General features: G+C 42.3%; 1 protein-coding gene across 1 annotated transcript in view; it reads left to right on the forward strand.

Annotated features, from left to right (window-relative positions):
* The window catches only part of IQCK (IQ motif containing K), a 129,661-nt gene that overhangs the window by 45,668 nt on the left and 56,590 nt on the right, over positions 1–27,403 (forward strand). Inside the window, exon 7 of the mRNA XM_021698031.1 lies at positions 12,382–12,466. Within this exon, the coding sequence (XP_021553706.1) occupies positions 12,382–12,466 (85 nt within the window). The remainder of the gene's footprint in view (positions 1–12,381; positions 12,467–27,403) is intronic.

The following is a 27,403-nucleotide window of genomic DNA, read 5'->3' on the forward strand; positions in this document are numbered from 1 at the left end:
TATTCGTCAGGCTATGTTAGGCTAAGTTGCAGTTATAAACAGCACCGAAATACTCAATAACAGCTTACTTCTTGCTCGTACAAAGACTGATGCAGGTTGGACAGCCCTTTTGTTTATAGCTATTTAGAACATATGATTTTTGAGGTCACTGAAGCAAAGAAAGAAAGGAGGAGGCACCCTAGTTCTTAACCTTCTCAGTCTAGAACGTTCTTAACCCTCTCGCCTCTCCTCACAGAGCCCGACCCCAAACCAACTGGGAGGGAGGCCAAGATCCATAAGGGAACACTGGATAGTCCATGAATACCAGGTGTCCCGGTGACAGCCGTATTTCAGAGAAAGAAATGAGGCACAGGGATAACATACCTGGCCAAGGTCACAAGCTAGCAAACAAGAGTTGGGATTGAACCCAGGCAGCCTGGCTGCTGAGTCCGTGCCGTTAAGAGCGGTTAATCCATCTACTCTTAGATCACCTGGTACTTAGAGTGATCAGGGCTCAGACGGGGGGAACACTGGCATGTGACACTAACTGAAAGATGCTATGGGTAATTTAAGGTTTGCTAAGGGGAAATTTTGACATCTTATGTGCTGATTTCAGAGTGTAGCTGCCGTGGAAGATACAACTCTGTATATTATGTGTGTGTTAGCATTTATTGCCTCAGAGAACCCCACCTACCAGCCTGGGGAGCCATCTAAAATGTGAGTTTGGCTCTATTTTAATGTTCTTGGTAAGACCAATTCTACGAAGCCCAGCTGTCTTTGTTGCTTGATGTCATTATATTGTCAGATCACAGCTGGTAGGTTAGGATCATTTGTCACGGGTGGCTGCCAATCGCTTTTCACATAAATGCTGGGCCTTTTGCCTACAGGTTCCCCATAATTTAGCATACTCTTCACTCTGTCCATCCCTTCGCAGTTACCCATTTCTTTTCCGTGATTTTTTTTCTTTAAATAACTGCATTTCATGTAGTTGTTTTATATGGACATCGACAACCCTTAAAATTTTAGGTTTATAAAAATCAGATTTATCACATACAAAATAAACATGTTGTTAAATAAACTACACGGTGAAAAGGAAATGTTTAAAATCAAGGATAATCATAGAGTTAAATAACTCTAGACCCAAAAATCTTTCAAAAGGATGTTTCACTCCAGAGGACAGGAACACAACTTTTATTTTCTTTTCTAAATTATTTTGTAGTTTTTCATATTGTCTACAGAGTTACTTTAAGAATTAAAAACAATTACAAAACAAGGGGTGCCTGGGTGGCTCAGTCAGTTAAACGTCCGACTCTTCATTTCAGCTCATGATCTCAGGGTGGCTGGATCAAGCCCTACATCAGGCAGTCTGCTTAGGATTCTCTCTCCTTCTCCCTCTGCCCCTCCCCCTGCTTGTGTGCTCACGTTCTCCTTCTCTCTGTTTTTCCTCTCTCTCAAAAATAAATAAATAAAATCTTAAAACAATTACAGAACTAGAGGGTATTTATTCTACCTTTTTAAATTCCATTTACTTGCTTTTTCTGGTAAACATCTATGCTTCCCCCCCCCCTGCATTGATTTCCTCCTTCTTCTGATTACAGAACTCCCTGTAACTGGAAGGATCACCTATCTCCCATTCTCAGTCTGTGTGGACAGGGAGCTGATTCCACCCCTGGTTCTGGGCTGGGTGTGTGACCCAGGCCTGGCCAATCAGAGCAGTGAATCCCCCTGACCACTGCTGTTGCTCCCAAATTGGTCAATCACCTGTAACCCCAAGATTTTTCAGGAAGCAACCAGGAAAGGTTTTCTCTCTCTTCCTCTAGACTTGGAGCTTTGAGGTCATAAGCCTTGAGCTGTGGAGGGGCAACCACCGAAGAGGCTGGGTCTGAGATAACAGCAGAACTGAGAGGCAACCAGAGCCTGGGTTTCTATGGCGTCGTTTTGGGCCTCTCTATATGGCCATGCCTAATGCCAACCCTACTCCTTAATTAAGCCTTTTTTACGATTTTTAATTTTTTGCTTAAGCCAGCTTGAGTTAAGTTTCTAATACTTGCAAATGAAAGAGTCCTGACTTATACATGCTCCTACATGGTATTGCCCCAACTACCTGCCAGTATTCTGAATTAGTCAGCTTTCTCTAGGTTCTGTTGCAGTAACAAATAACCCTCAAATCTCAGTGCCTTAGAATGGCAAATGTTTATTCTTCACCCTTTTTTATGTTAGCTACATGTCACTTTTGGTTCTGCTCCTTGTCCCCTTTCATTCTGGGACCCAGGATGAAGGAACAGCCTGCTCCCTCACTCTCATGGCAGAGAGAGAAGAGCAATGGCCAATCCATGCAGTGGCAAGCATTTCTGCTGCTCACATTTCATCGGCCAATACAAGTCCATGGCCAAGCCGAATAGCAGTGCTGTGGGGAGGTTGACACCACCCCAGGCAGAAACTGCAAGCCCTATGGCAGAGTAGAGATGCACAGTTCTCTTCCAGGGAAAAGAGTAATAATTGGGACCAATAATGCAACCTACCGCATGCTTTAATCAGAGCTCTATGAGGGTGTTTTCTTCCCTACCTTTCAACTGTGGTGGATTACATCATATTGCCTGATGGCTTTACTCCTATTTATGAATCTGGCATCATCCTCTTTCGCGGTATAGAATCCTGACTCAACCAGCCAATCAGAAACAATGGAACTATTTGCTATGATACTGAGAACAAGAAAAATTTCACTTTTTATTTTGACGCAAAGAATTGGTCAGATTCATTTGCAAAAATAAATCACTAAATAAGCACAAGGAACAAAAGTGCCCTGCTGCCTATCTGGTCCCATGCCCCTGGGGAGAAGACTCATGAAAGACATCATTAAAGCTGAGACCTTCAATGAAACAAAGATTGTGTTTTAGAAAAGAAAAGCTTGCTTTGGGTGAAATGTCTTTTCAGCTAAGTTCTACCCTTAGACGAAAAGAAAAAAATCACAATACTTTCATGTCAGTAAAAGGTATCTTATGACCAAAAGCTGAGGTGAAAACAGAGGTGTCACTGTGCCATTTGAGGACAAGCACCAGCCATATGATGGTGTGTTTGTGTGAAAGTTAACAGTGGAAATAAAAAACGCTCATGCCTTCTAGATGGCACAGGAAATAGCATGCGTGTTGCACTAAAGATCATAATTAAATGGCACAGCAGAAAATTTGCTGTCATGCCCTGTCGAAAGGAAAACATCTTTTTTTTTTTTTTAAGAGAGAGTGCGCGAGTGGGGAGGAGCAGAGGGAGAGGGAGAGAGAGAATCTCAAGCAGGCTCCACATCCAGCGCAGAGCCCGACATGGGGCTCAAACTCATGACCCCAAGATCGTGACCTGAGCCAAAATCAGGAGTCGGATGCTTAACCAACTGAGCCACCCAGGTGCTCCAGGAAAAATTTGTTTTATTTTATTTTGTCTTATAGACAGGTAACTTAAGAGGCCAGGAGTCTCATAAGGATAATAAATCATCTTTGCTCTTTATATTAGCATATAGGAAGGAAGGAGAGCTGTTTCCTGAATTCAGGACATGCTGGGATGCATAAGTCCTCTAAGCGCCTCTTTCTTGCTGGAAGTTTGGCATGTGGGTGGCCCTTTCTCTGCAGGACACAGTCCTGCTTCCTTCCTTCCTTCCTGTTGTCTCTAGGGGACTATTTGGGAATAAGCTCAGGGAGCCTGTGGGAAGTAGCATGGCCGACACATCTGGGTTCCCAAGTGAGCTCTGCCATTTATTAGTTGGTGTATTAGTTTCCCATAGCTGCTTAATAAATTACCACAAAACTGGTGGCTTAAAACAACACAAGCTTATTCTCTTATAGTTCTAGAGGCTAGAAGTCCAAAACCAATTCATTCTTTAGCCTCTAGAGGAAAACTTGTTTTCTTGCCTTCTCTAATTTCTGGAGGCTCCCTGTATTCCGGAGGGCGCATGACCACTTTGCATCACCCTGACCTCTGGTGTCCATTGTCACATCTACTTCTGTAGATGTGGCATCGCCCTCTGCGTCCCTCTCATAAGGCTACTTGTGACTACATCATTGGCCCACCTGGATAACCCAGGATAATCTCAAAATTCTTAACTTATCACTTCTTAAAAAGTGTCTTTTGCCATCTAAGGGGACATATATATTCAAGAGTCTGGGGATTGGATGAGGACACCTTGGGAAACTCTTACACAGCCTGCCACAGTCAGGCAACCTGGAATAATCCCTTCACAAGCCATGCTCCTCTCTTCTGTTACTTGGGGATGGCATTGCAGGGTGGCCCTGAGGTTTAAGATGGTATCAGAGTGCTTTGTCACAAGCAAGAGAAATTTAAAGCCTACTTAAGGAAAAGGGTATATACTGGAAGAAAAAAGGTAACTCACAAACATGAAGGAAAAGGTAAGGACCTGGCCTTAGAAAGCAGATACAGGGATCCAGGAAGCACAGACCCATGTTTTCATGACAACACTGCCAGGAAGAATCCTCTAGTCTCTACCAGTCCACTCAAGATTCACATTCTAGGGAAACAGCATCTGCTTGGCTAAGCTTGGGTGTCAGGCGCACTCCTCGGTCATGGGGGGGCAGGGTGCTGTGACCCACGTTTCCCCGCAATACAGGGAGGTAGAGCTGTCAAAGCAAAATCTGAGGGCTGATACCACAAGAAAGGGGAGAGTATGATGAGCAGAAAAAAACTAAAGATATCCATTGCAGAGGGCTCATAGTAGGTGTCCAAAGAATGACCGCTTTCATTTTATCCTTAATCTTAGGAGAATAATAGTCACTACTTCAGCAAATGAAATGTGAACAGCAGAATAACCAAGCAAGAGCAAAACCAAGTATCTGCTCTGCCACTGATAAATCCTGACATTAAAGAAAGTTCTCTGTTTTCTTTTCTTTTCTTTTCTTTTTTTTAAGATTTATGTATTTATTTGAGAGAGAGCTCGAGCAGGGAGAGGGGGAGAGGGGATGCAGACTCCCAGCTGAGCAGGGAGACTGATGAGGGGTTTGATCTCACCAGGAGATCATGAACTGAGCAGAAACCAAGAATCAGATGCTTAACCAACTGAGCCATCCAGGCGCCCCTGTTTTCTTATCTATAATAATATTCATTCTTCCAGAAATATTTATTGAATGCTTATTTTTTTCCAGGCACTTTTCCAGGTACTGTAGATAGAGTGGTTTCCTCTTCCAGGGAAAAGAGTAATAATTGGGACCAATAATGCAACCTACCGCATGCTTTAATCAGAGTGGAGAACGAGAGAAAGAAAGTCTTGGCCCCCATAAAGTTTACATTTTAGCGGGAAGACAGTCAATGAGTAAGCTAACAAACAAACATACTGTATACTGTATAGAAGACCCAGGAGCTCCGAGGAAAACTAAAGCAGTGTAAGTGGATAGAGCATCCCAGGGCTGCGGTGAGGGCTGCTGCTGTTTAGAGAAGCCAGGGAAGGTACACTTCTCGAAGGAGGTAACGTTTGCACAGGGGCCTGTAAGCCAACCTTACAAAGATCAGAAGGAAGAGTGTTCCAGGTGAAGAGAACAGCCACTCTGAAGGCCCTGAGATGGGAACAGACCTGGCTAGTGACACCAGAGGGGACGAAGGAGGCCGAGAGAGTGGTAGGAAAAAAAGCCAGACAGGCAAAGCTAGGCTGTGCCCAACTTGGGTGGGTGGGCCTTTGGGGACCATGGTAAAGAGTATGCTTTTACTTTATTCCTCTGAGCGTGACAGAAAACTATTGGAGGGTTTTGAGCAGAAGATGAAGGGAATCTGATTTATCTTTTAAGAAGATCACTCTGGGGGCACCGGGGTGGCTCAGTTGGTTGAGCGTCCAACTCTTGATTTTGGCTCAGGTCATGATCTCAAGGTCCTGGGATAGAGCCCCACGTCAAGCTCCGAGCTCAGCAGGGAGCCTGCTTGAGATTCTCTCTCCCTTTCCTTCTGCCCCTCCCCCTGCTCACACATACATTCTCTCTCTTTCTCTTTCTCTCAAATAAATCAAACTTTTTATTAAAAAAGATCACTCTGGCAGCTGGCAGGGGAGTTGACTGAAGTCAACTCTAACAGTGCAAGTGTCCCGTGGGGGAGCCTAGCGCAGGCAGGCAGACGATGGCAGCTTGGAGTGTGGGAGGCAAGAAGAGGTTGGATTTGGGATATTTTGATGTTGGAACCAAGAAGACTTGTTGATGGATTGGATGTGGGGTGAGAGAGAAGTCAAGCATGACTTGGAGATTTCAGGCCTGAGCAACTGGCTGAATGGGGAGCCAGTTATTGAAATGGACTGAAATTAGAGCTCTGTTTGGAAAATTTAAGGGCTTTACGGAAAAATGACAACTTTGGGGGAATAAAAATACGAAGCTTTTGGGACCCGTGGGTGGCTCAGTTGATTAAGTGTCCAGCTCTTGGTTTCGGCTCAGGTCATGACCTCATGGGTCGTGGGTTGGAGCCCCGCGTCAGGCTCTGTGCTCTGCAAGGAGTGTGCTTGAAGATTCTCTCCCTCTGCCCTTCCCCATCACGGTCCCCGCTCCCGCCGCCGCGTCCGTGCTCAGGCACGCTCTCTCTTTCTCTCTCTCTCTCTCAAATAAATAAATCTTTTTTAAAAAATATGAAACTTCCTTCTTATTTTTTCCCCCAGTAACTGCCCTACCATCTCACAGTAGATCTCCCTTCCGTCTGGGAGGCAGCCCTTTAAATAACTTTTTGGACAAATTCCATAAGTTCATATCACTCTGTTTTCAGACTGTCTCATTTCACTGGATTCATCCCATTTAGTTTTAAATCTTTAGTCCTCAGTCTCATCCTAGATGTAAACCTCGTCTTCCCCCCCGGCCTTTCCATAGCTCCAGCTACAACTGTCAATGATTCAGGGGTCCCTGAACTTTGAAGGTGGACAAATTGCCTCTCTATTTTCATTAGCCTCTAACTGAGATTTAGCCTCACTTTTAATTATGAATGTGGGCAACAAACCTCAGGAGAGTCCACAGTACCAGTGTCTTCGTCACTAATAGCAAAGAGATTTTTTCACCTCCCAATCTAGTTGTTGCAGTGACCCTGAAATATCATTTACTCTCGTCACTTCTTCCAAATAACAGTAGTTAATTGACCTGCCATTCGCTCTTCTTACTTACTGCATACTCTAGAGGCACATATATTATTATATCACCAACTGGGTTTTTAAAAAATATTTTGAAAACTGTATTGCAGTATAATTGGTTTGCTTTGAAACATTTACTTTCATATTTTATTAAATATTATCTAGAGAAGAAATCCAAACTGCCAGCGTAAAAAGGGACCCATGACACAAAACAAGTTAAGACCCCTGCAAGTGATTTGGAAGCCGTGAGGAGGGAGGTGGTTTCCCCTTCCCATACACCCACCCTTGCCCAGGCTCACATTCTGGAGCAGGAAGAGGGAGAATGGGAAGGAGGCAGATCTCCTTCAGGTTTTCCTTGAGTCACATTAGAGAAAACATGTAATCCATTAAAAAGAGACTAAATGACACAGCACTCTGGGCATGTTTGTCAAAGTGCATCGAGATCACGACCCTGATTTTCAGGATGGTTATACCTGCAGGGTGGGCTCCTGGCCTTCTCACATCATTAGGTGAGCTCTGTTGACTGAACCCATATGCCATTTCCGGTGATGGGCCTGGTAAAATGGGAGTGGATTCTGTGTTTAACTTAGGAGGGTGATTCAGCTTGATGCTGGGGTAATAACGGCTTGTCGGTCTCCCAGGGTGGAGTTAGTGAGGGGGCGAAAGCCAGATCACATCCTAGTAACCATGGTTTCTAAACACGCTTTAAGGCTGCTGGAGAGTAGTGTAGCGGGCTCTCCCCTACTGGTTTTCAGATCTGTTCCTCACATCATAGAAAAGAGTCCTATGAGATTCTGTCCTAATGGCTGGTCGCCGTATATCTGGATGCCCCATTCCAGATAACCTCTGTTGTACTTCTTCCAAATATTTGAAGTTTATTACTCAAGACTGATGCCTCTAACAGAATGTTTGGGAAACCAGTTAAGGCCGAGGGCAGGGACTGGGTAATCTCTTTTGCTGTTTACGATGGGTAGATGTTATCAAGTACTAGGCCCTTGAAAGGCTGTATAAATGATGGTTGATTTAGGGCCTGTGTCATTTTGTAAATGGCTTTGCATCAGGATTGTGCTCTCATGTTCCAAGAAAACAAATTAATCTCTTACCTAATGAAAAGCGGATAGAATTTGGATTCTAAGATTCAGTTTTCAATATAAAGCAAGCTTTTCTCCTTTCTGCTTTATTCTGTTTAAATGCCACTTTGGGATGGTCCCTCTTGTTTTAGAACTGGATGCAGAAGTTAATAAAGACTTCTCAGATTCCCTTGTGTATTTTGAAAGCATACTGTGTATCTTCTTTAGGTCCTGCAAATCTTTTACTTAGCACCCAAAAAGGAGGAAGCAATTGTGTGTGTTTATGCATACACACAAATCAGAAAAATAAATTCTCAGAATTATAGCATCAATTCTTATGATTCAAATATATTTGATTCACATTTAAGAAAAAAAGAAAAGGGGGGCACCTGGGTGGTGCAGTTGGTTGAGCATCAGACTCTTGACTTCTGCTCCGGTCATGAGCTCAGGGTTATTAGATCAAGCCCCACGTCAGAGCCCACCTGGGATTCTCTCTCTCCCTCTCCCTCTGCCACTCCCACTCATGCTCTCTCTCTAAAAATAAATAAGTCTTAAAAAAGGGGAAAGGAAAAGGACACGACTAATGAGCATTACCAGTAAGACAGGTGTTGGAAACATACTCAGTGGTTCTATTTTGCCCATTGAAACACGCAAACCTGTCCGCTCTGGGGAATCCCTTAAAGAGGGAGCCTCGGCTGCTGCCTTCTCCTTTGATTGACATGGCCCCTTGTCCCCCTCCCGAGTTCCCCAATGATGAGCGGTTGCCTCTACTCCATCTCTATTTTTATTTGATCTGAAGCCAGTTGCACTGATTCCAAAAGAGAGAAAAGGGCCTGACATGGCTTCTATCCCTTCAAGCTAGCCTGATGAAATGATTGATAATTCCCAGGGACTACTCTCAGAAGATTAAGTCCTTTTCATTTGGCCTGATTTACACTGGCTCTCTCATACTTATTCTTGGTTTGGGAACGAGTCAGCACCCCATTATTTAGCCATGAAAGCAGGGATGTCACTAAAGGTGGCCTCATATTACTGCTTAAAGGCCTATTAGAAATCTCATTTTGCTTTTTGGAGATTCATTGTGATGCAAAGCCATTCGGGTTTCATTACTGGTGAAAGCCCTTTGTCAGGCTGGCCGAGCCTGTTGTCCCAAGATTTGCAGTTCTCCTTTCCTACTGCTATTCCAAAACAGGAATACTGTTACTTTGAGGATTTCATGACATCAGTAGAAAAAAATAAACTTAAGGCAGGAAAATTGCTGCTGAACGGAAAGGCGCCATCAAATCTCCCCTCAGATACAAGTGACAAACTCCACTTTGTTCTGCTGTCCTGACATCAGATTTCCCTGTGGAACGTCAGACAAATGAATACCTGCCAAGTTATTACTGTAAGAATTAATGAAGAGGGCATTTTCTATGATTACATCTCCCCCCCCCACACCAGTTTTTTCTTCTAGGCAAATGACTGTGTTTTCTTCTATTAAACACGCACAGCTGTGAGACCCTGAATTCCACATCAGTGACCTTGTAAGCTGCCTTCTCTTCTCCTTAGGCCACTCCCTGTGCTTCCCGGGTCAAAAGATTCTCAGCAGGATATGGTCACTGACCATATCACCTCACATGAATGAATCACCTCACACCTCTGTGCCTCAGTTTCTTCAATCTAAAAGAAGGATAACAATCGCTCATTACTCATATTGTGAGGATTTAATGATGTATGGAAAGTGCTTAGGACTCTGTGCCAGGCAGAGAGGCTCATTCCACAAACATTTATCAAGTACCCACTAGAAATGGTATCCCTACCCCTAAGGGTCTCCCTGGCTTTGATGTCTTTGATTCTGGAATAATTCCTAAGCGTTGGGACTACCACGAGGAGCAAACACAGGCCTGGTCTCTGCCCTCGTGGAGCTTTCAGTCCAGTTGAGGATTGGGGCATTCATTAGATAACCACCCAGAGTTACATCTCCGAACTGGGCCAAGGACTAGGAAGGAAAATTACACAGAGCTCCACTGGGTCCTAACCTAATCAAAGAACACCTTTCCATAATCAGAAGAAAGAGTGAGAGTGAACCAGGAGGAAGAAGTGTCAGCCCTCTCACCTGCTACCTTAAGGTTTTGAACCCCTACCATAGGGCAGACGGGGCTCACACCCTGAGCATGGCTTAGCAGGAAGAGCATAGGCTGGGTTTCAGCGCCCTCTGGCCCACCCGCTGGGTGTCTTTAAGCAGCAACCTGCACAGCTGTACACAATGCCCCTGGCTGGGGGTAGGGGGATATTGGAGGCACAGGAAAGCCCCTCTGCAAAGACCTTGAGGTGGGAGGGCACTTTTGAAGAGATGAAAAAGGACAGCATGGCTGGCATTTAAGGAGCAATGCCTATAGGAGGGGAGTCCAGAAAGCTCTTAGTAAATATCAGCTAGTATTAATGCATGATAATGTTAGTCTCGTAAATCCATTGCCAGCATACCAAGGTCTCCTTAGAAACACCAAGGTCTCTCTAGAAGCCATTGATTTTTAACTAGTGAAAGAGAATTACTTCAGGGATGTGATTTGTTGGTGTCACACAACTGAGATTCCAAGAATAAGGACAATGGATGAGTATAGACATCTAATGTAGAAAGCAGGCCTCCAGCAAAATATGAATGCTCTGTTGCAGCCCAGAGAGCCACATATTAGGCAAGAAGAAGTGAAAACATAAAGAGAACCAAACAAAAATTTTAAAAAGCCACCACATCATGCAAATAAAAATGGAAACGGAACATTAGGGACGGTTTTCTAACAATGCTGTCATTTTGAGCGTGTAATTATTTCTCCAAAGAAATAGAAGAATCTTCTTTACTTGGTCTCTTCGAAAGGACCTGCCCAGTCCAAGACCCAGAACCTGGCAACAACACCGCACTCCCTTGAAAGGATCTCAATAACCTCAAGATTCTTCTGGGCTTTGATTTCTTTGATTCTGGAATAATTCAAAGGCACATTCATTCATTCAAACAAACATACTATATCAAGGGTGGGTTGTTGTTGTTGTTGTTTTTAAATCAGAGTTTAGAGAGAAATAAAACCACACATCCTGGAGAATCATGCAATGTTGCCACTTAGCTTTGCAGTCTGTGCCAGGCTCCGCATCTGCAAGTATTTGCCCAGTGAAAGTCTGGTGTCAGCTGAGCATTGAGAGGGAAGCCTAGGCTTTAGGATCCTATGAGTCTGGGCTCAGATCCCAACTAGGCCATCTACAAGCTGTGTGACCTTGGGTAGGTTAGTCAATCTCTCTGTATGATGGGAGTTACTATAAACTCAAATGATGGCTGTTGTTAGGGAGAACTCTGAGGCCAGGGAACTTAGGAACCCCTCACTTGCAAAGTCATTTCTGGGGATCCTGTCCTGGGAGCAGCCTCCATGTGACCCACATCCTTTCTGAGGTTTATTTCTTTGTACTATATCTAAAAAGGTTTAACTGGGCTTTTCAGAGGTAGCTGTGCTTTAGAGAAACATAAGGAACCAGAATCAAATCATACTTATAAGAACTTGTCAGGAATTAGTATCTCTATGCAACTTTGGCGGGGGGGGGGGGGGGAGAGAAAAGAGCATTTCACCATGATTTTTAAACATGATATCTATGATCAAACATCCCATCACAATCTGAAAAAATCCCACAAGAGCAAGCAATGTCAACTGACCCAGCACTTGAGATATTTTATTGCCTATTAAGATATAGTAGCAGAACTTAACATAAAAATATGCCTGAATTCAAGCCACATTAAACTGGAATGCACACACAATTTATCAGAGATAAATTCCAATATTTTTGCCTTGAGGAAAGAGATGAGCTGCTTAATTTCCCTTCAGTAGAAAGGTAGAAAAAGAATCCTTTATTATGTCTCAGTTGTAATGCAGTATTTAAAAGTCGCCCCGCTTTGTCTCCTGTTTTATGTCTATAGAGCCTTATGGAGGTCCCACCTTTTAGGACTCACATGCAGCTTTAACAGCCTGAGCCTTTCGAAGCAGAACAGGCTAACAGTGATTTAAGAGTACACTGGTTAAAAACAAAACAAAACGAATCCATCTTGGATTTTAAAATACAACATGCTAACTCAAGCCTAAACTTTTCTATCAAAAATGGCATTGTTGCTTTCTAAGAATGGAAATGGATGAGGCACTTAATCAGAGAGGCCATTATGTTGTCAAAGGGCTGCCGAGGCTGAAGGATGGATTCTCATGGGCATATGACCATTTTATTGCTTTTCAGTCCCCGGCCGCCGATCCCACTCTCCCTCCTGCTGACAGAAGAAGAGGCAGCTCTGTGCATTCAATCCTTCTGGAGAGCCTATCTGGTAAGAGTCATGTGCAATTATGGCATTTGGTCTGATGGGGAATTTTTGTGATGTGGAGGGCCCATGGGAAAACTGTTAGATGAATTTGAAACAGAGCTATAGTAATAGCTAACATCCAAACCTCAGAAATAGGATTCTCTGCAAAATACATCTCAAAGAGTGATTTAGAATTTTTACCAAAACTTACGTTGCAATTGTCATTAAAAGTACCCTCCAGCCTTTTAATATTGGGTTGACTGGCCTGCATTACCTAAAAAAAAATAATATTATATACATACAAAGAGCAATACTGTGTTCATTTTAGGGGAAAAAAAACCAAGAAAATTACTCAGGTAGAGCAAATAAAACTTTTTGAGCCACCGAAACTGTTACCCCAAAATAATCATTGCTGGCATTTTGGTGTGAAATTTTCCAAACCTTAAAAATCTTAATGGAGGGCGCCTGGGTGGCTCAGTCATTAAGCGTCTGCCTTCAGCTCAGGTCATCGAGTCCCACATCGGGCTCCCTGCTCAGTTGGAAGCCTGCTTCTCCCTCTCCCACTCCCCCTGCTTGTGTTTCCTCTCTCGCTGTCTCTCTCTCTGTGTTGAAAAATAAATAAAATCTTTAAAAAAAAAAAAAAAAACTTAATGGATAGGATGGGGGATGGGTGAAACAGTTGAAGGGGATTAAGAGTACACTTACCTTGGTGAACACTGAGTCATATATGGAACCATCAAATGGCTATATTGTACATCTAAAACTTATATAGCACTGTATGTTAACATTGGAATTAAGCATAAAAAATCTGAAAAGATAGAATAATATATAAACACGTATCACCTGCTACAAGTAACCTTTTCTTTTGAAACCTGTCTTTTCTAGCCATCGGTTATTCCCAGTTTATCATTATTATAATAAATGCTGTAATAGAGATCTTTGTGCAGGCATCTTTGCACATTTGTCTGGTTGTTTATGTAGGACAAATTCTAGAAGTGGAATTTCTAGGTCAAAAGGTGAGTTCCTTTCTAAAGTTCCTGATCCATATTGTCATGTGGCCCTTCAGGAAGGATGTACTTTGAAAAATTCTTACCAAATATATATGAGAGTGGCATGTGTATCTCGTGCTAAAAAGTGTACATCCTCTTCGATTTGTTGGCAGAGTATCAACGTTAAGAAGCTTCCAGGTAAACATGAAGCACCCATTCTAGGTAGAAGCATGCCTCCACCCAAGTCAATGGAATGAGTTTAGATTTGATTTCAGGGGTAGTAAATCGCCACAAGGAAAAGTCTCAGTGGATTTACGTGGAGGCCAAAGATGCACGTTGATGCGCTCCTCAGAATTACTACAGGAGAAGTAGACTGAAGGGAACACACCAGCAAACAATTCTCCATGAAGAAGTTAGATTTACTCTAATGAGATACAATTAATAAATCAACAAGCAAAATATTTGTTAAATGACCATTAAAAGGGACTGTCCTTGATTACAGGGAGCTTCCTACTGTCTCAGGCAATATCGTCCAGTCATTCCACTCCTTTTGTACATGGCACATTCCTGAACATGTGGGTCGAAGTCAGATGTGGAAGTTAAATAATAGACTTGCACATTATAAGGAGCAGTTTGTTCCCAAAGAGTTAAAAACCGGTTATAAAACCCTCTATTATACCCCGCGATTTAGATAAAACTAGTGACGACATAGGTTTTCAGCATTTCATACGTATTTTATACCTGTGGTCTTTTTTTTTTTTTTAATTTTTTTTATTCTTATGTTAATCCCCATACATTACATCATTAGTTTTAGATGAAGTGTTCCATGATTCATTGTTTGTGCATAACACCCAGTGCTCCATGCAGAACGTGCCCTCCTCAGTACCCACCACCAGGCTAACCCATCCTCCCACCCCCCTCCCCTCTAGAACCCTGTTTGTTTTTCAGAGTCCATCGTCTCTCATGGTTCGTCTACCCCTCCGATTTCCCCCGCTTCATTCTTCCCCTCCCGCTACCTTCTTCTTCTTCTTCTTTTTTTTTTCCTTAACATATATTGCATTATTTGTTTCAGAGGTACAGATCTGGGATTCAACAGTCTTGCACAATTCACAGCGCTTACCAGAGCACATACCCTCCCCAGTGTCTATCACCCAGTCACCCCATCCCTCCCACCCCACCCCCCACTCCAGTAACCCTCCGTTTGTTTCCTGCAATTAAGAATTCCTCATATCAGTGAGATCATATGATACATGTCTTTCTCTGTTTGACTTATTTCACTCAACATAATACCCTCCAGTTCCATCCACGTCGTTGCAAATGGCAAGATCTCATTCCTTTTGATGGCTGCATAATATTCCATTGTATATATATACCACCTCTTCTTTATCCATTCATCTGTTGATGGACATCTTGGCTCTTTCCACAGTTTGGCTATTGTGGACATTGCTGCTATAAACATCGGGGTGCACGTACCCCTTCGGATCCTTACTTTTGTATCTTTGGGGTAAATACCCAGTAGTGCAATAGCTGGATCATATGGTAGCTCTATTTTCAACTTTTTGAGGAACCTCCATACAGTTTTCCAGAGTGGCTGTACCAGCTTGCATTCCCACCAACAGTGTAGGAGGGTTCCCCTTTCTCCGCATCCCCGCCAACATCTGTCGTTTCCTGACTTGTTAATTTTAGCCATTCTGACTGGTGTGAGGTGTATACCTGTGGTCTTTTTCCTTCATAACTGAACATCAGCAGGGTAGCTTAAGTTCAGGGACGCCCAACCAAGGTCAAAGATTCCTGGCTTCCACTGCTTTCCGAGCTCCGTCTTTGTCGTCAGCATATTTCATTTGTAAGACTTACACTTGTTACACTAGAATTAGCCGTTTTACTTTCCCATTTTCTGATCCTTTTAATGAAACTGTAAGAGCAAAATGCAATAAAATAGTGATTTTCAGATTTCCTTTCTTTAAAACAGCAAAGTGCTTTTTTCAAACCAAATCACACTCAGAAGCCTGGAATACAACCACTATGTTAACAGGAAAAGGGGATGTTCTGTCCCTGATTCTCCCATGCAGTAAGACTTCCACACACAGGAGCCTGTGTTACGGGCAGAGCATAAAAACAGAGAGATGTTTCTCTACTTATCATGGGGCTACATCCTGATAAACCCATTGTAAGCTGAAAATATTATAAGTTGAAAATTCATTTAATACACCTAACCCGCTGGACCTCATAGCTTAGCTTAGCCTATAAATGTGCTCAAAACATTTATGTTAGCTGACATTTGGGCAAAATCATCCCCTATAAAGTAGTCTGTTTTATAATAAAGTGTTGAATAGCTCCTGGAACTTATTGAGTACTGCACTGAAAGTGAAAAATAGAATAATTGCATGGGTACAGAATGGTCATCAGTGTATTGGTTATTGACCCTGGTGATCAGCTGGCTGAATGGGACCTGCGACTTGCTGCACTGCCTAGGATTGTGAGAGTATCATACAGCATATCACTCACCCAGGAAATGATCAAAATTCAAAATTTAAAGTACAGTTTCTACTTAAGGCATATGGCTTTCAAACCACCATATAAAGTGTTATTATAAGTTGGGGACTCTCTGTAGTCTATAAGACAGCTGAATTCAGCTCATCATACCAACAAACACCGCCATGTAAAAAAGATGTCACAGTGGCTCAAAATTTAACTGGTTATAATGCTATCATCACACAATAGCTAGAAATGTTCCTTATGGTACAAAAGATGTGTAGGGGCAAGTGTATGCTGTGTGAGAGTTCGGTTCATTCAAATCCAAACATCTCCTGTGATATGTATATATAATATATTATAATTATATTATGTAATATATAATATAGTATCACAAACATTTCCTGTGATATATATTATATATATATATATGTATATATATATATATGTATATATATATATATATAATATATAACTGAAGAGTGCCAAGTAAGGGGTAAGATCCTAAGTTGTTGCTAGAAGGAAAGATGTCTGATATGTGGGATGACCTCAGAAGCTTCCACAAAAAAGGAGGGACTTGATCTCATCCTTTTTTTTTTTTAAAGATTTTATTTATTTATTTGACAGAGAGAGACAGAGTGAGAGAGGGAACACAAGCAGGGGGAGAGGGAGAAGCAGGCATCCCACTGAGCAGGGAACCCGATGTGGGGCTCGATCCCAGGACTCTGGGATCATGACCTGAGCCAAAGGCAGACGCTTAACGACTGTGCCACCCAGGCGCCCCTGATCTCATCCTTAAAAGAAAGATGGGACACTGGAATATCAGCTGGGAACAAGATGGTATCTCAAGGGGAAATAGCATACACACACACACACACACACACACATACACACACATACATATATTATACCACTTTTTATTAAAATGTGTACTGTATAGGGGCACCTGGGTGGCTCAGTTGGTTAAGCGGCCAACTCTTTTTTTTTTTTTTTAAGATTTTATTTATTTATTTGAGAGAGAGAGAATGAGAGAGAGTGAGTACCTGAGAAGGGGGAGGGTCAGAGGGAGAAGCAGACTCCCTGCCGAGCAGGGAGCCCGATGAGGGACTCGATCCCGGGACTCCAGGATCATGACCTGAGCCGAAGGCAGTCGCTTAACCAACTGAGCCACCCAGGCGCCCAAGCGGCCAACTCTTGATTTCAGCTCAGGTCATGATCTCAGGGTCCTGGGATTGAGCCCTGCATGGGGGGCTCTGTGCTCAGCGGGGAGTTTGCTTCAGGATTCGCTCTCCCTCTGCCCCTCCTCAAACTTGTGCACATGCGTGCGTGCTCTCTCTCTCAAATAAATAAATAAATATTTTTTTAGAAAACGTATATTTTGGACAGCTACACACACACACACACATAGGATAGGAAAATACCTGAAAGGAAATGAAGCGATCTAACAATAGTGGGTAACTTGGGGTGGCTGGGAAAGAATTAAGGAGACCGTAGCCTTCTATACACTGAAGAAAGTCTTTACAAAGAGAATACAGTATGATTTTCATTAATTTCAAATTAATTTAAACCATGTTATGGATGCAGAAAGAACATTTGACAAAATCCAACAGGCTTTTATGATAAACACTCAACAAACTATGACTAGAAAGGAATTTCTTCAACTTGATAAAGGGTAGTTACAAAATTCCACAGCTAACATCATATTTAGGGTGAAAAACTGAATGTTTTCCCCCTGAGATTGGGAATGAAACAAAGATATCCTCTCTACTTCAGTTCAGCACAGCACTGGAGGTTTTAACTAAGGAAGTTAGGCAAGAAAAGGAATAAAGGGGCGCCTGGGTGGCTCAGTCAGTTGACTGTCCGCCTTCGTCTGGCGTCATGATCCTGGGGTCCTGGGATGGAGCCCCGCATCGGGCTCCCTGCTCCGCAGGAAGCCTGCTTCTCCCACTCCCACTCCCCCTGCTTGTGTTCCCTCTCTTGCTGTGTCTCTCTCTGTCAAATAAATAAAATCTTAAAAAAAAATAAAAGAAAAGGAATAAAAGGCATTCTAATCAGAAAGGAGGAAGTAAAACTATCTCTATTCTCGGGGTGCCTGGGTGGCTCAGTCAGTTAAGCGACTGCCTTCGGCTCAGGTAATGATCTCAGGGTCCTGGGATCAAGCCCCGCATCAGGCTCCCTGCTCGGCGGGAAGCCTGCTTCTCCCTTTCCCACTCCCCCTGCATGTGTTCCCTCTCTCGCTTTCTCTCTCTCTGTCAAATAAATAAATAAAATCTTAAAAAAAAAACTATCTCTATTCTCTATATAAACATGACCTTCTATACAGAAATTCCTACGTAATTCACTAAAAATATTTAAAAATTAGAAGAAACAAGTCCAGCAAGGTTGCAGGATACCAAACCAATACACAAAAAATCAATCGTATTTATATGTACTTAGCAATGAGCAATCTGAAAATGAAATTAATAAAAATCCCATTTGTAATAGCATCAAAAAGAACAAAATACTTAGGAATAAATTTCACAAAAGAAGTGCAAGACTTGTATGCTGAGAACTACAAAACATCACTGAAAAAAATTTAGAAAGACCCAAACAAATGGAAAGACAGCCTGTGTCCATTGATTGGAAGACCTCATGTTGTGAAGATAACAGTACAAATTGATCTGCAGATTCAGTGCCATCTCTATCAAAATCCCAACTGACTTTTTTTTTAACAGAAACTGACAAGGAGATCCTAAAATTCATATGAAAATGTAAGAGACCCCAAATAGCCAAAACAGTCTTAAAAAAAGAACAAAATCAGAGGACTCACACTTCTCTGTTGCAAAACTTACTATAGAGCTATAGTAATCAAGTGCCAGTGGCATAGATTAATGGAATAGAATTGAGAGTACAGAAATAAACCCTTACATTTATGGTCAACTGATTTTTTTTTTAAGATTTTATTTATTTGACAGAGACACAGCGAGAGAGGGAACACAAGCAGGGGGAGTGGGAGAGGGAGAAGCAGGCTTCCCACTGAGCGGGGAGCCCGATGCGGGGCTCGATCCCAGGACCCTGGGATCATGACCTGAGCCGAAGGCAGACGCTTAACAACTGAGCCATCCAGACGCCCCCTGAAGGCAGACGTTTAACTGACTGAGCCACCCAGGCACCCCTGGTCAATTGATTTTTAACAAGAGTGCCAAGACCATTTGATGGGGAAAGAATAGTCTTTTCAACACATAGTGCTAGAACTCCTGAATATCCACATGCAAAAGAAGAAAGTTAGATCCCCTACCTCATACAATATACAAAAATTAATCCAAAATGAATCAAAGACCTAAATAAAAATGCTAAAACTATAAAAGTTTGAAAAAAAGACATAGGTGTAAATTTCATGACTTTGGATTAAACCACAGTTTACATAACAAAAAGCACAAGCAACAAGCGAAGAAAAAGACATCGGACTTCGTCAAAATTCAAAACTTTTGGCTCTTCGGGTGCCTGGGTGGCTCAGTAGATTAAGTGTCTGATTCTTGATTTTGGCTCAAGTCATGATCTCAGGGCTGTGAGATAGAGCCCCACATTGGGTGATGTGCTCAGCGGGGAGTCTGCTTGAGAATCTCTCTCTCCTCCCTTTGCCCCTTCCCCTCATCCCCCACTCTCTCTCTAAAATAAAAACAAATAAATCTTAAAAAAAAAAAACCTTTTGGGGCGCCTGGGTGGCTCAGTCCAGTTAAGTGTCTGCCTTTGGCTCAGGTCATGATCTCAGGGTCCTGGGATCAAGCCCTATGTCTGCTTCCCTGCTCAGCAGGGAGTCTGCTTCTCCCTCTTCCTCTGCCCCTACCCCCCTCCCCCACTTGTGCTTGCACACTCTCTCTCTCTCAAATAAATATCTTTTTAAAAAACCCAGACTTTTGGCTCTTAAGAACACCATCAAGTGAACAAAAAGACAAAACACAGAATGGAAGAAAACATTTGCAAATCATGTATAAGATAAGGGTCTAATATCCCAAATATATAAAGAATTCTCACAGCCCGACAAATAAATCAATTACAAAACTGGCAAGGGATTCGAATAGACACTTCTTCAAAGAATATATGCAAATGGCCAAGAGGCACATGAAAAGATGTAGGAAATGCAAAGCAAAACCACAGTGAGATGCCACTTCACGTCCACCAGCATGGCTAGGATCCAAAAGGCAATAACAGCGTTGGCGAGAATGTAGAGATCTTGGAAGGGCTCGCACACTGCTGGCGAGAAATGGGAAAAGTCACTTTGGAAAGCAGTTTGGCAGTTTGTCAAAAATCTAAACATTGAGTCACTGCTCCATGACTCAGCAATCCTACTCCTAGGTATATGTTTAAGATAATTGAAAGCATCTGTCCATACAAACACCTGTACATGAATGTTCATGTAAGCATTATTCACAATAGCCAAAATGTGGGAAACAATCGAAACATCCACCAACTGATGAATGGATACGTACAATGTGGAACGTTACTCAGCCATAAAAAGGAATGAAGTACTGATACACGCTACGAGGTAGATGAACCTTGAACACTTTATGCTAAATAGAAGGAACCAGACATAAAAGGCCACATATTCCATTTAAATAAAATGTCCAGAATAGGTAAATCCCTAGACAGAAACCAAATTAGTGGTGGTCAGGAACCCGAGGAAGAGCGGCACGGGGAGTGACTGCTAACGGCATTGTTTTGGGTGATAGAAATGTTCTGGAATTAGGTGATGAAAATGGTGGTACAACTGTGAATAAACACCACTGAACTGTAAACTGTAAAAGGGGTGAATTTTATGTTATGTAAATTATGTGTAAGCAAACAAATGAATGAATAATTATGGGAAAAAATACAAAGCAAGCCATTTTACACCTTTTAACCATGTGTTCTTCTGACACAAGTTCTTGATTTTTGGCCTTTTTTTTTTTTAAGATTTTATTCATTCATTTAAGAGAGACAGAGAGACAGAGAGAGCACAAGCAAGGGGAGAGGCAGAGGGAGAGGGAGAAGCAGACTCCCCACTGATCTGGGAGCCCGATGCGGGGCTCGATCCCAGGACCTGGAGATCATGACCTGAGCCGAAGGCGGATGCTTAACCACCTGAGCCACCCAGGCGCCCCTTGGCCTGGTTTTATAACAACGAAACATCCTAAGACCAGAAAAAGGGATTTTCAGAAATTCGTCAAGTGTTCCGTCACAGGCAGCCCTTGCACAAACTCTCTCTCCTTACACACTCCCATGTAGTTTTATTGCACTTTGCATGAAGGGTTTGCAATTAATGAAAACGGTTACTTGTACTGTCTTAAACACTGTGAGGGAAAAATATAGCCCCCCACAAAATTGTTTTGTATGGTAAACTATACATACCATGAAATTTACCATTTTAACCATGTTTAGTTGTAAAGTGACGTTAAGCATATTCACACTGTTGGGCAGCCATCACCACCATCCATTTCTAGAACTTTCTTTCATCTTTCTAAACTGAAACTCTGTCCCCACCAAACAATAACTCCTCCCCATGCCCTCCTTCCCCCAGCCCCTGGCAGCCACCCTTTTACTTTCTGTCTCTATGGTTTGACTACCTAGATACCTCATGGAAGTGCAATCATACAGTATTTGTCCTTTTGTGACTGGCTTATTTCACTTCATGTCCTCAAGATTCATCTATATTGTCGCATGTGTCAGAACTTCCTTCATCTTTAAGACTGAATAATATTCGGGGCGCCTGGGTGGCTCAGTTGTTAAGCGTCTGCCTTCGGCTCAGGTCATGGTCCCAGGGTCCTGGGATCGAGCCCCACGTTGGGCTCCTTGCTCAGTGGAGAGCTTGCTTTTCCCTTTCCCACTCCTCCTGCTTGTGTTCCCTCTTTTAGGGGCTCCTGGGTGGCTCAGTCGTTAAGCGTCTGCCTTCGACTCAGGTCATGATCCCAGGGTCCTGGGATCGAGCCCTGTGTCGAGCTCCCTGCTAAGCAGGAAGCCTGCTTCTCCCTCTCCTACTCCCCCTGCTTGTGTTCCCTCTCTCGCTGTGTCTCTCTCTGTCAAATAAATAAATAAAATCTTTAAAAAAAGAAAAGAAAGACTGAATAATATTCTTGTGGCCCGAAGTTTTAAAATCCAGAAATCTGACATCCTCACTTGTTATCATGAAACTAGCTGGACATCTCATAAAAATATATTTTAACCGACCACATTAAAAGAAATGTCATGTGGTATGAAAAGCTATGTGTGGTGAACCATTCTTGGTAGCTTTGACTTTATAATTAGCCTTATAAATAGGTTCCTGGTAGTTATTACTAGATGTTAAACACATCTGTTAAAGTAGACACGGTCTTGTTCCTTTTTTCCAAAATACTAGATTAACGAATGGTTAGAAAGCCAGATTGTTTCAACATGCAAAACTGAATGTTTTTTTAAAAAAGCTGTTTGGATATTGTGAATGAATCTGGTCCTCTGAACACTCTCTGAAGTGTGATTGGTGATAAGCTGCATTACCACATCAATGGTGCCTTTCTGCTGCTAAAACACTGGATGTTACAGGTAACCGCGAATAGAGAAAACTCTGCTCTCTATTTTAACTATGAAGTTCAAATGAGGTTCCCATGGGCCATAAGGATTGAAATTTCTTTAATGATTTAGAAGGCAGAGACCAGATAAATCCACTGAATATTGATTCTGTCTAAATAAGCTTCTGGTGTTTTATGCTTTCTGCCCATTTGTTTTATTTTATTCTATCTAACTCAGCCTAGACTCCAGGGTGGCATACAGTCTCCCCTCCTCCCAGGATCAACGCTCCCTCCAGGCACTGTGACAGCTGACAATCACAAAGCCCGTCAATCATTACTGTTTTTGTTCATTTGGTGAACAATACAGTGCAAGGTTGCACCAGCAGCCCCTTTGTGGCTTCGCAAAAAAAAAAGACTGGCGATCCCGATTTCCACCTGCAGAGAACAATGAGAATCTGTGCACTTACACCTATGTCTATTGTGCAGTGAGCTGGGGTGGATGAGGCGCCCCGAGGAGAAACAGCTTGCTATAAACAAAGAGTACAGGTTTAGAGTTGGACAGTCCCTCTCCCCCTGGCTGTAGAGGTGGGTCTCTTCCAGCTCGAACACTAGAATATCGCATCCCTCTGGCTACAGGGATTAGTTCATGATGGGCTAGGGACCTAAATCAGGCCAGTCACACCTAGTGAAACCATCCTGGGATCTCACAGGAGATGTTGAGACAGAGCAGCTTGCTTTGCATGGGGGTAGCTGGGAGGCCAGGCTGTCCGCAAACATCTTGCCAGTGAGTAAAGAACCTGACAGAAGAGTGACTGCAGAGGCAAGGGAGCTGGGAGCCAGGAGGGGGCTGAGCCTTGAAGGCCATGGAGCACCTGGATTTAGCGGTGCCAGTGAGTCTCTTCCAGATGGATTTCTGTCACAGTCTAGAGTCCTAACAATGATTGTTTTCAAGACAAAAAGTTCTAGACTCTTGATTACTTGCACATGAAGGAGGATATTGGCACAAAATAAAAATCTGGGTCCACTCGTGCAGAGAAACCGTTCCACTTGGTCCCAGGGAAAGACTGTGTCCTATATCGACTTGCTCGTAGCTGGAGAGGGGAAGCCTACCCCAAGGAGCAAAATTTTTAAAACATATATATTATTTTTATTGTTTAAGTAATACATTTCCATTGTGGAAAAAAAGGATAATACATAGAAATTTTTTTTAAAATGTTAATGTATTCATCCTTCTAGAATTTTTCCTGTTCATATAGGAATTTTTTAAAGCAAAATTGTGAGGCCAACACTGTTTTATGCCTGCTTTTTCCCCTTAGTGATAAACTGGGGATCTCCTTTTTTGTCAGTACACAAAGATCTGTCTCACAAATTGTAATGGCTCTGTGATCCGTAATTTATTTAACCAGCGTTAGACATTCCAGTTTTCTCTTCTATACAAAACATATTATGAAAACATCCTTGTTCATATGTCCTTGAACACTTAACTGATTCTCTTTATAAGGTTAATTCCTGGAAGTGGAATTGATGGCTCAAAAAGTAAGCACCTTTTTTCAGAGTTTTGCCAATTATTGCTATATTACCCTCTAGAGAGGCTGGAGACTAGCCTCTAGACCTATTTACATGTACCAGCAATATATACAGGTGTGCCTTGGTGTAGGTCTTGTTGGGAGAGTGAAGAGAGGAAGAAGTAAGAGATTGGGACCATGAAGTATGTCTAAGGATGTTGGAGTTGCATGGACCCTGTGCAGGAGTGTATAAACAGGTAAAACCATGTGTCCAGTTGTATGGGTTGTCCACTGCACAACTCTGTCTGGGGAGTACCTTTTGCTACCAATACAGCAGACCTCTGAGACTAGAAGAAGCCTGGGAAGTGGTGACTGAATGACCACTTGTTTTATCTTTCTTTTAATCCCACTGGCCTAAGTATTTCTTGACCTATTCTGATAGCTAGAGGCTGGATAAGTGAAGATTGTATCTGTGATACAATCTAGAAGCTCTACCAGAATCAGAGTTTTCTTCCTGAAAGCGTGAGGCAAATTTTAGATTAAGTAAAATGTAAAACAAATAATATTCAATAACATAGTAATTATAAAATAAATACTGGGCATTTACTCAATGGACTATTATGTCAACACTAAAAATAAACAGAGCATAGTAACAAGATGGAGATTGCCATAGTATATTAGGTGAAGACATAAAATGTCTTATATGTAGATTATTTATAATTATGTTAAAAATATGGATATGTAGGGGCACCTGGGTGGCTCAGTCATTAAGCATCTGCTTTCGGCTCAGGTCAGGATCCCAGGGTCCTGGGATCGAGCCCCGCATCGGGCTCTCTGCTCCGCGGGAAGCCTGCTTCTCCCTCTCCCACTCCCCCAGCTTGTGTTCCCTCTCTTGCTTTGTCTCTCTCTGTCAAATAAATAAATAAAATATTTTTTAAAATATATGGATATGTAGATAGTCCACTAGAAACAAATATATAAAATAATATTGTAGTTGTTCAGAGATAGGATAAGGGATGACATCTTTGCCCTCTGCTTTTTTCTATTTTTCAAATTATCTACAAAGATTATATTGTTTTTACAGAAGAATAAAAACATTATTTAAATAAAGACTTGGAAACCTACATTCAACCATGATACATTTTTTTTTAAAGATTTATTTATTTATTTGAGAGAGCGAGAATGAGAGAGAGAGAGTACATGAGGGGGGTGAGGGTTAGAGGGAGAAGCAGGCTCCTTGCCGAGCAGGGAGCCCGATGCGGGACTCGATCCAGGGACTCCAGGATCATGACCTGAGCCGAAGGCAGTCGCTTAACCAACTGAGCCACCCAGGCGCCCCTCAACCATGATACTTTTTGTACCCTTTTCCTCTTTAGTTCAAATTTGGCATCATTAGACTATTATTCCTGAGCCTTTTTAAGGGTGTGTGTGTGTGTGTGTGTGTGTTTAGAAAAGATCTAGGTATTTATGCTCAAATATTTTAGGTTGCAAGGAAGTTTGATTATTTTGCCTGTAGCTCTCCTGTTACAGTCTTAATTAACAAGAAATAACAGACCACAAGTCATTTGGAGTACGGTTTGATTTCACGAACAAAGAAAGCCTTTCACAGCACATGTGTTAGACTTCACTAGAGAAAACCCATTGGATCAGCCGGCAGTTTAAAAGGCAGGGGAGGAATATTGGCATTTCCCTCTTCAGAGCGTTCTGAAGATTCTAAATAAAAAGCGGTGTGAGTTCCAAAAGAATGAAAGTGGGGTCTTGAATAGATATTTGTATATCCGTGTTCATAGCATTATTGTCACGACCTAAAGCATGGAAGCACCTCAAGTGTCCATCGACACATAAATGGATAAGGAAAATGTGGTATATATGTGCAATGTAATATTATTCCACCTTAAAAAGGAAAGGAATCTGTCATATGCTACAACGTGGATAAGGCTAAGTGAAATAAGCCTTATCGAAAAGACAAATAGTGTATGAGTCCATTTAGATGAGGTAGTTAGAATAGTAAGAATCATAAAGATAGAAAGTATAAGGGTGGTTGCCAGGGGCTGGGGAGAGGGTAAATGGGGAGTTAGTGTTCAATGGTTACAGAGTTTTAGTTTTACAAGATGTGAAGAATCCTGGGGAAGGATGCTGGTGATTTTGCACGACAATGTGAGTGGACTTAATACCACTGTACCATACCCTTAAAAATGGGTAGGGTGGGGGCTCCTGGGTGGCTCAGTCGTTAAGCATCTGACTTCGGCTCAGGTCATGATCTCAGGGTCCTGGGATGGAGCCCCACATCGGGCTCCCTGCTTGGTGGGAAGCCTGCTTCTCCCTCTCCCACTCCCCCTCCTTGTGTTCCCTCTCTCGCTGTGTCCCTCTCTGTCAAATAAATAAAATCTTAAAAAAAAAATGGTTAAGGCGGTAAATTTTTTTTTTTTAAAGATTTTTACTTATTTATTTGACAGAGAGACAGCGAGAGAGGGAACACAAGCAGGGGGAGTGGGAGAGGGAGAAGCAGGCTTCCTGCCGAGCAGGGAGCCCGATGCAGGGCTCGATCCCAGGACCCTGGGATCATGACCTGAGCCGAAGGCAGAGGCTTAACGACTGAGCCACCCAGGCGCCCCAAGGCGGTAAATTTTATGTTAAGTATATTTTACCACAATTTATAAAAAAAAGAAAAAGCAAGAGATGGTTGTTCAACTGTGTTTGATTTGATTTAACTTGATTTTTCCCTCCAAAAAACCACTCCTTTCTATTTAGAGATGACCTATATAGTTAGGTAGGAAATGGGTGACGAAAACAGCCCAAGATAAAAACCAAGCAACTGTGAAAAGACTCTTCAAAGAATACAAAGAAAAAGTGTTGTGGTTCCTCCCATATTTTTCTGCAGAAAGCAGAAATTCCAAGTTGAGGCTCTGTACTTAGAGGAAGAGAAATTTTTGTCCACTTCAGGCGCAGGCTGGGATGTTAGGCGTGACCAAAAACAAAAATTGTTTTTGAAAGATCACTTGAAGGTCTCATCATTAGCCTTAACTTTCTTGTTCTTGAAAGTTGTGGCTGAGTGGAAAGACTTGTTTTATTCTATGTAAACCATGCCCTATGGCCACTTGTTAATAATATGGACTCTACCAGCAGACAGATCTATTTATTGATGCCTTTGGGTGGGTTATGTAACTTCTGAATGACAGTTTCCTGCTTGTAAAATGGGACTATTAATGGTTCCCATCTATGAAGATGGAATCAGATGGTTAGTCCACATTTGGGCCTTGCACAGTGCCAGGCACATAGTAAATCCACAGTAAATATTAGCTGTTGTTGTTCTTACTGTTATCATTTTATTATTATTACTGGTTCCATCTTACTTCATGGTGCATCTTTTTTTTTTTTAAGTAAGCTTTACACCCAATATGTGGCTTGAACTCAAGCAACCCCGAGATCAAGAGTTTCATGCTCTGCCAACTGGGTCAGCCAGGCACCCCCAGGGCATCTTTTAAAAAAGCCAGC

The sequence above is a fragment of the Neomonachus schauinslandi genome, chromosome 5 (assembly GCF_002201575.2).
Source record: "Neomonachus schauinslandi chromosome 5, ASM220157v2, whole genome shotgun sequence".
Taxonomy (NCBI): domain Eukaryota; kingdom Metazoa; phylum Chordata; class Mammalia; order Carnivora; family Phocidae; genus Neomonachus; species Neomonachus schauinslandi.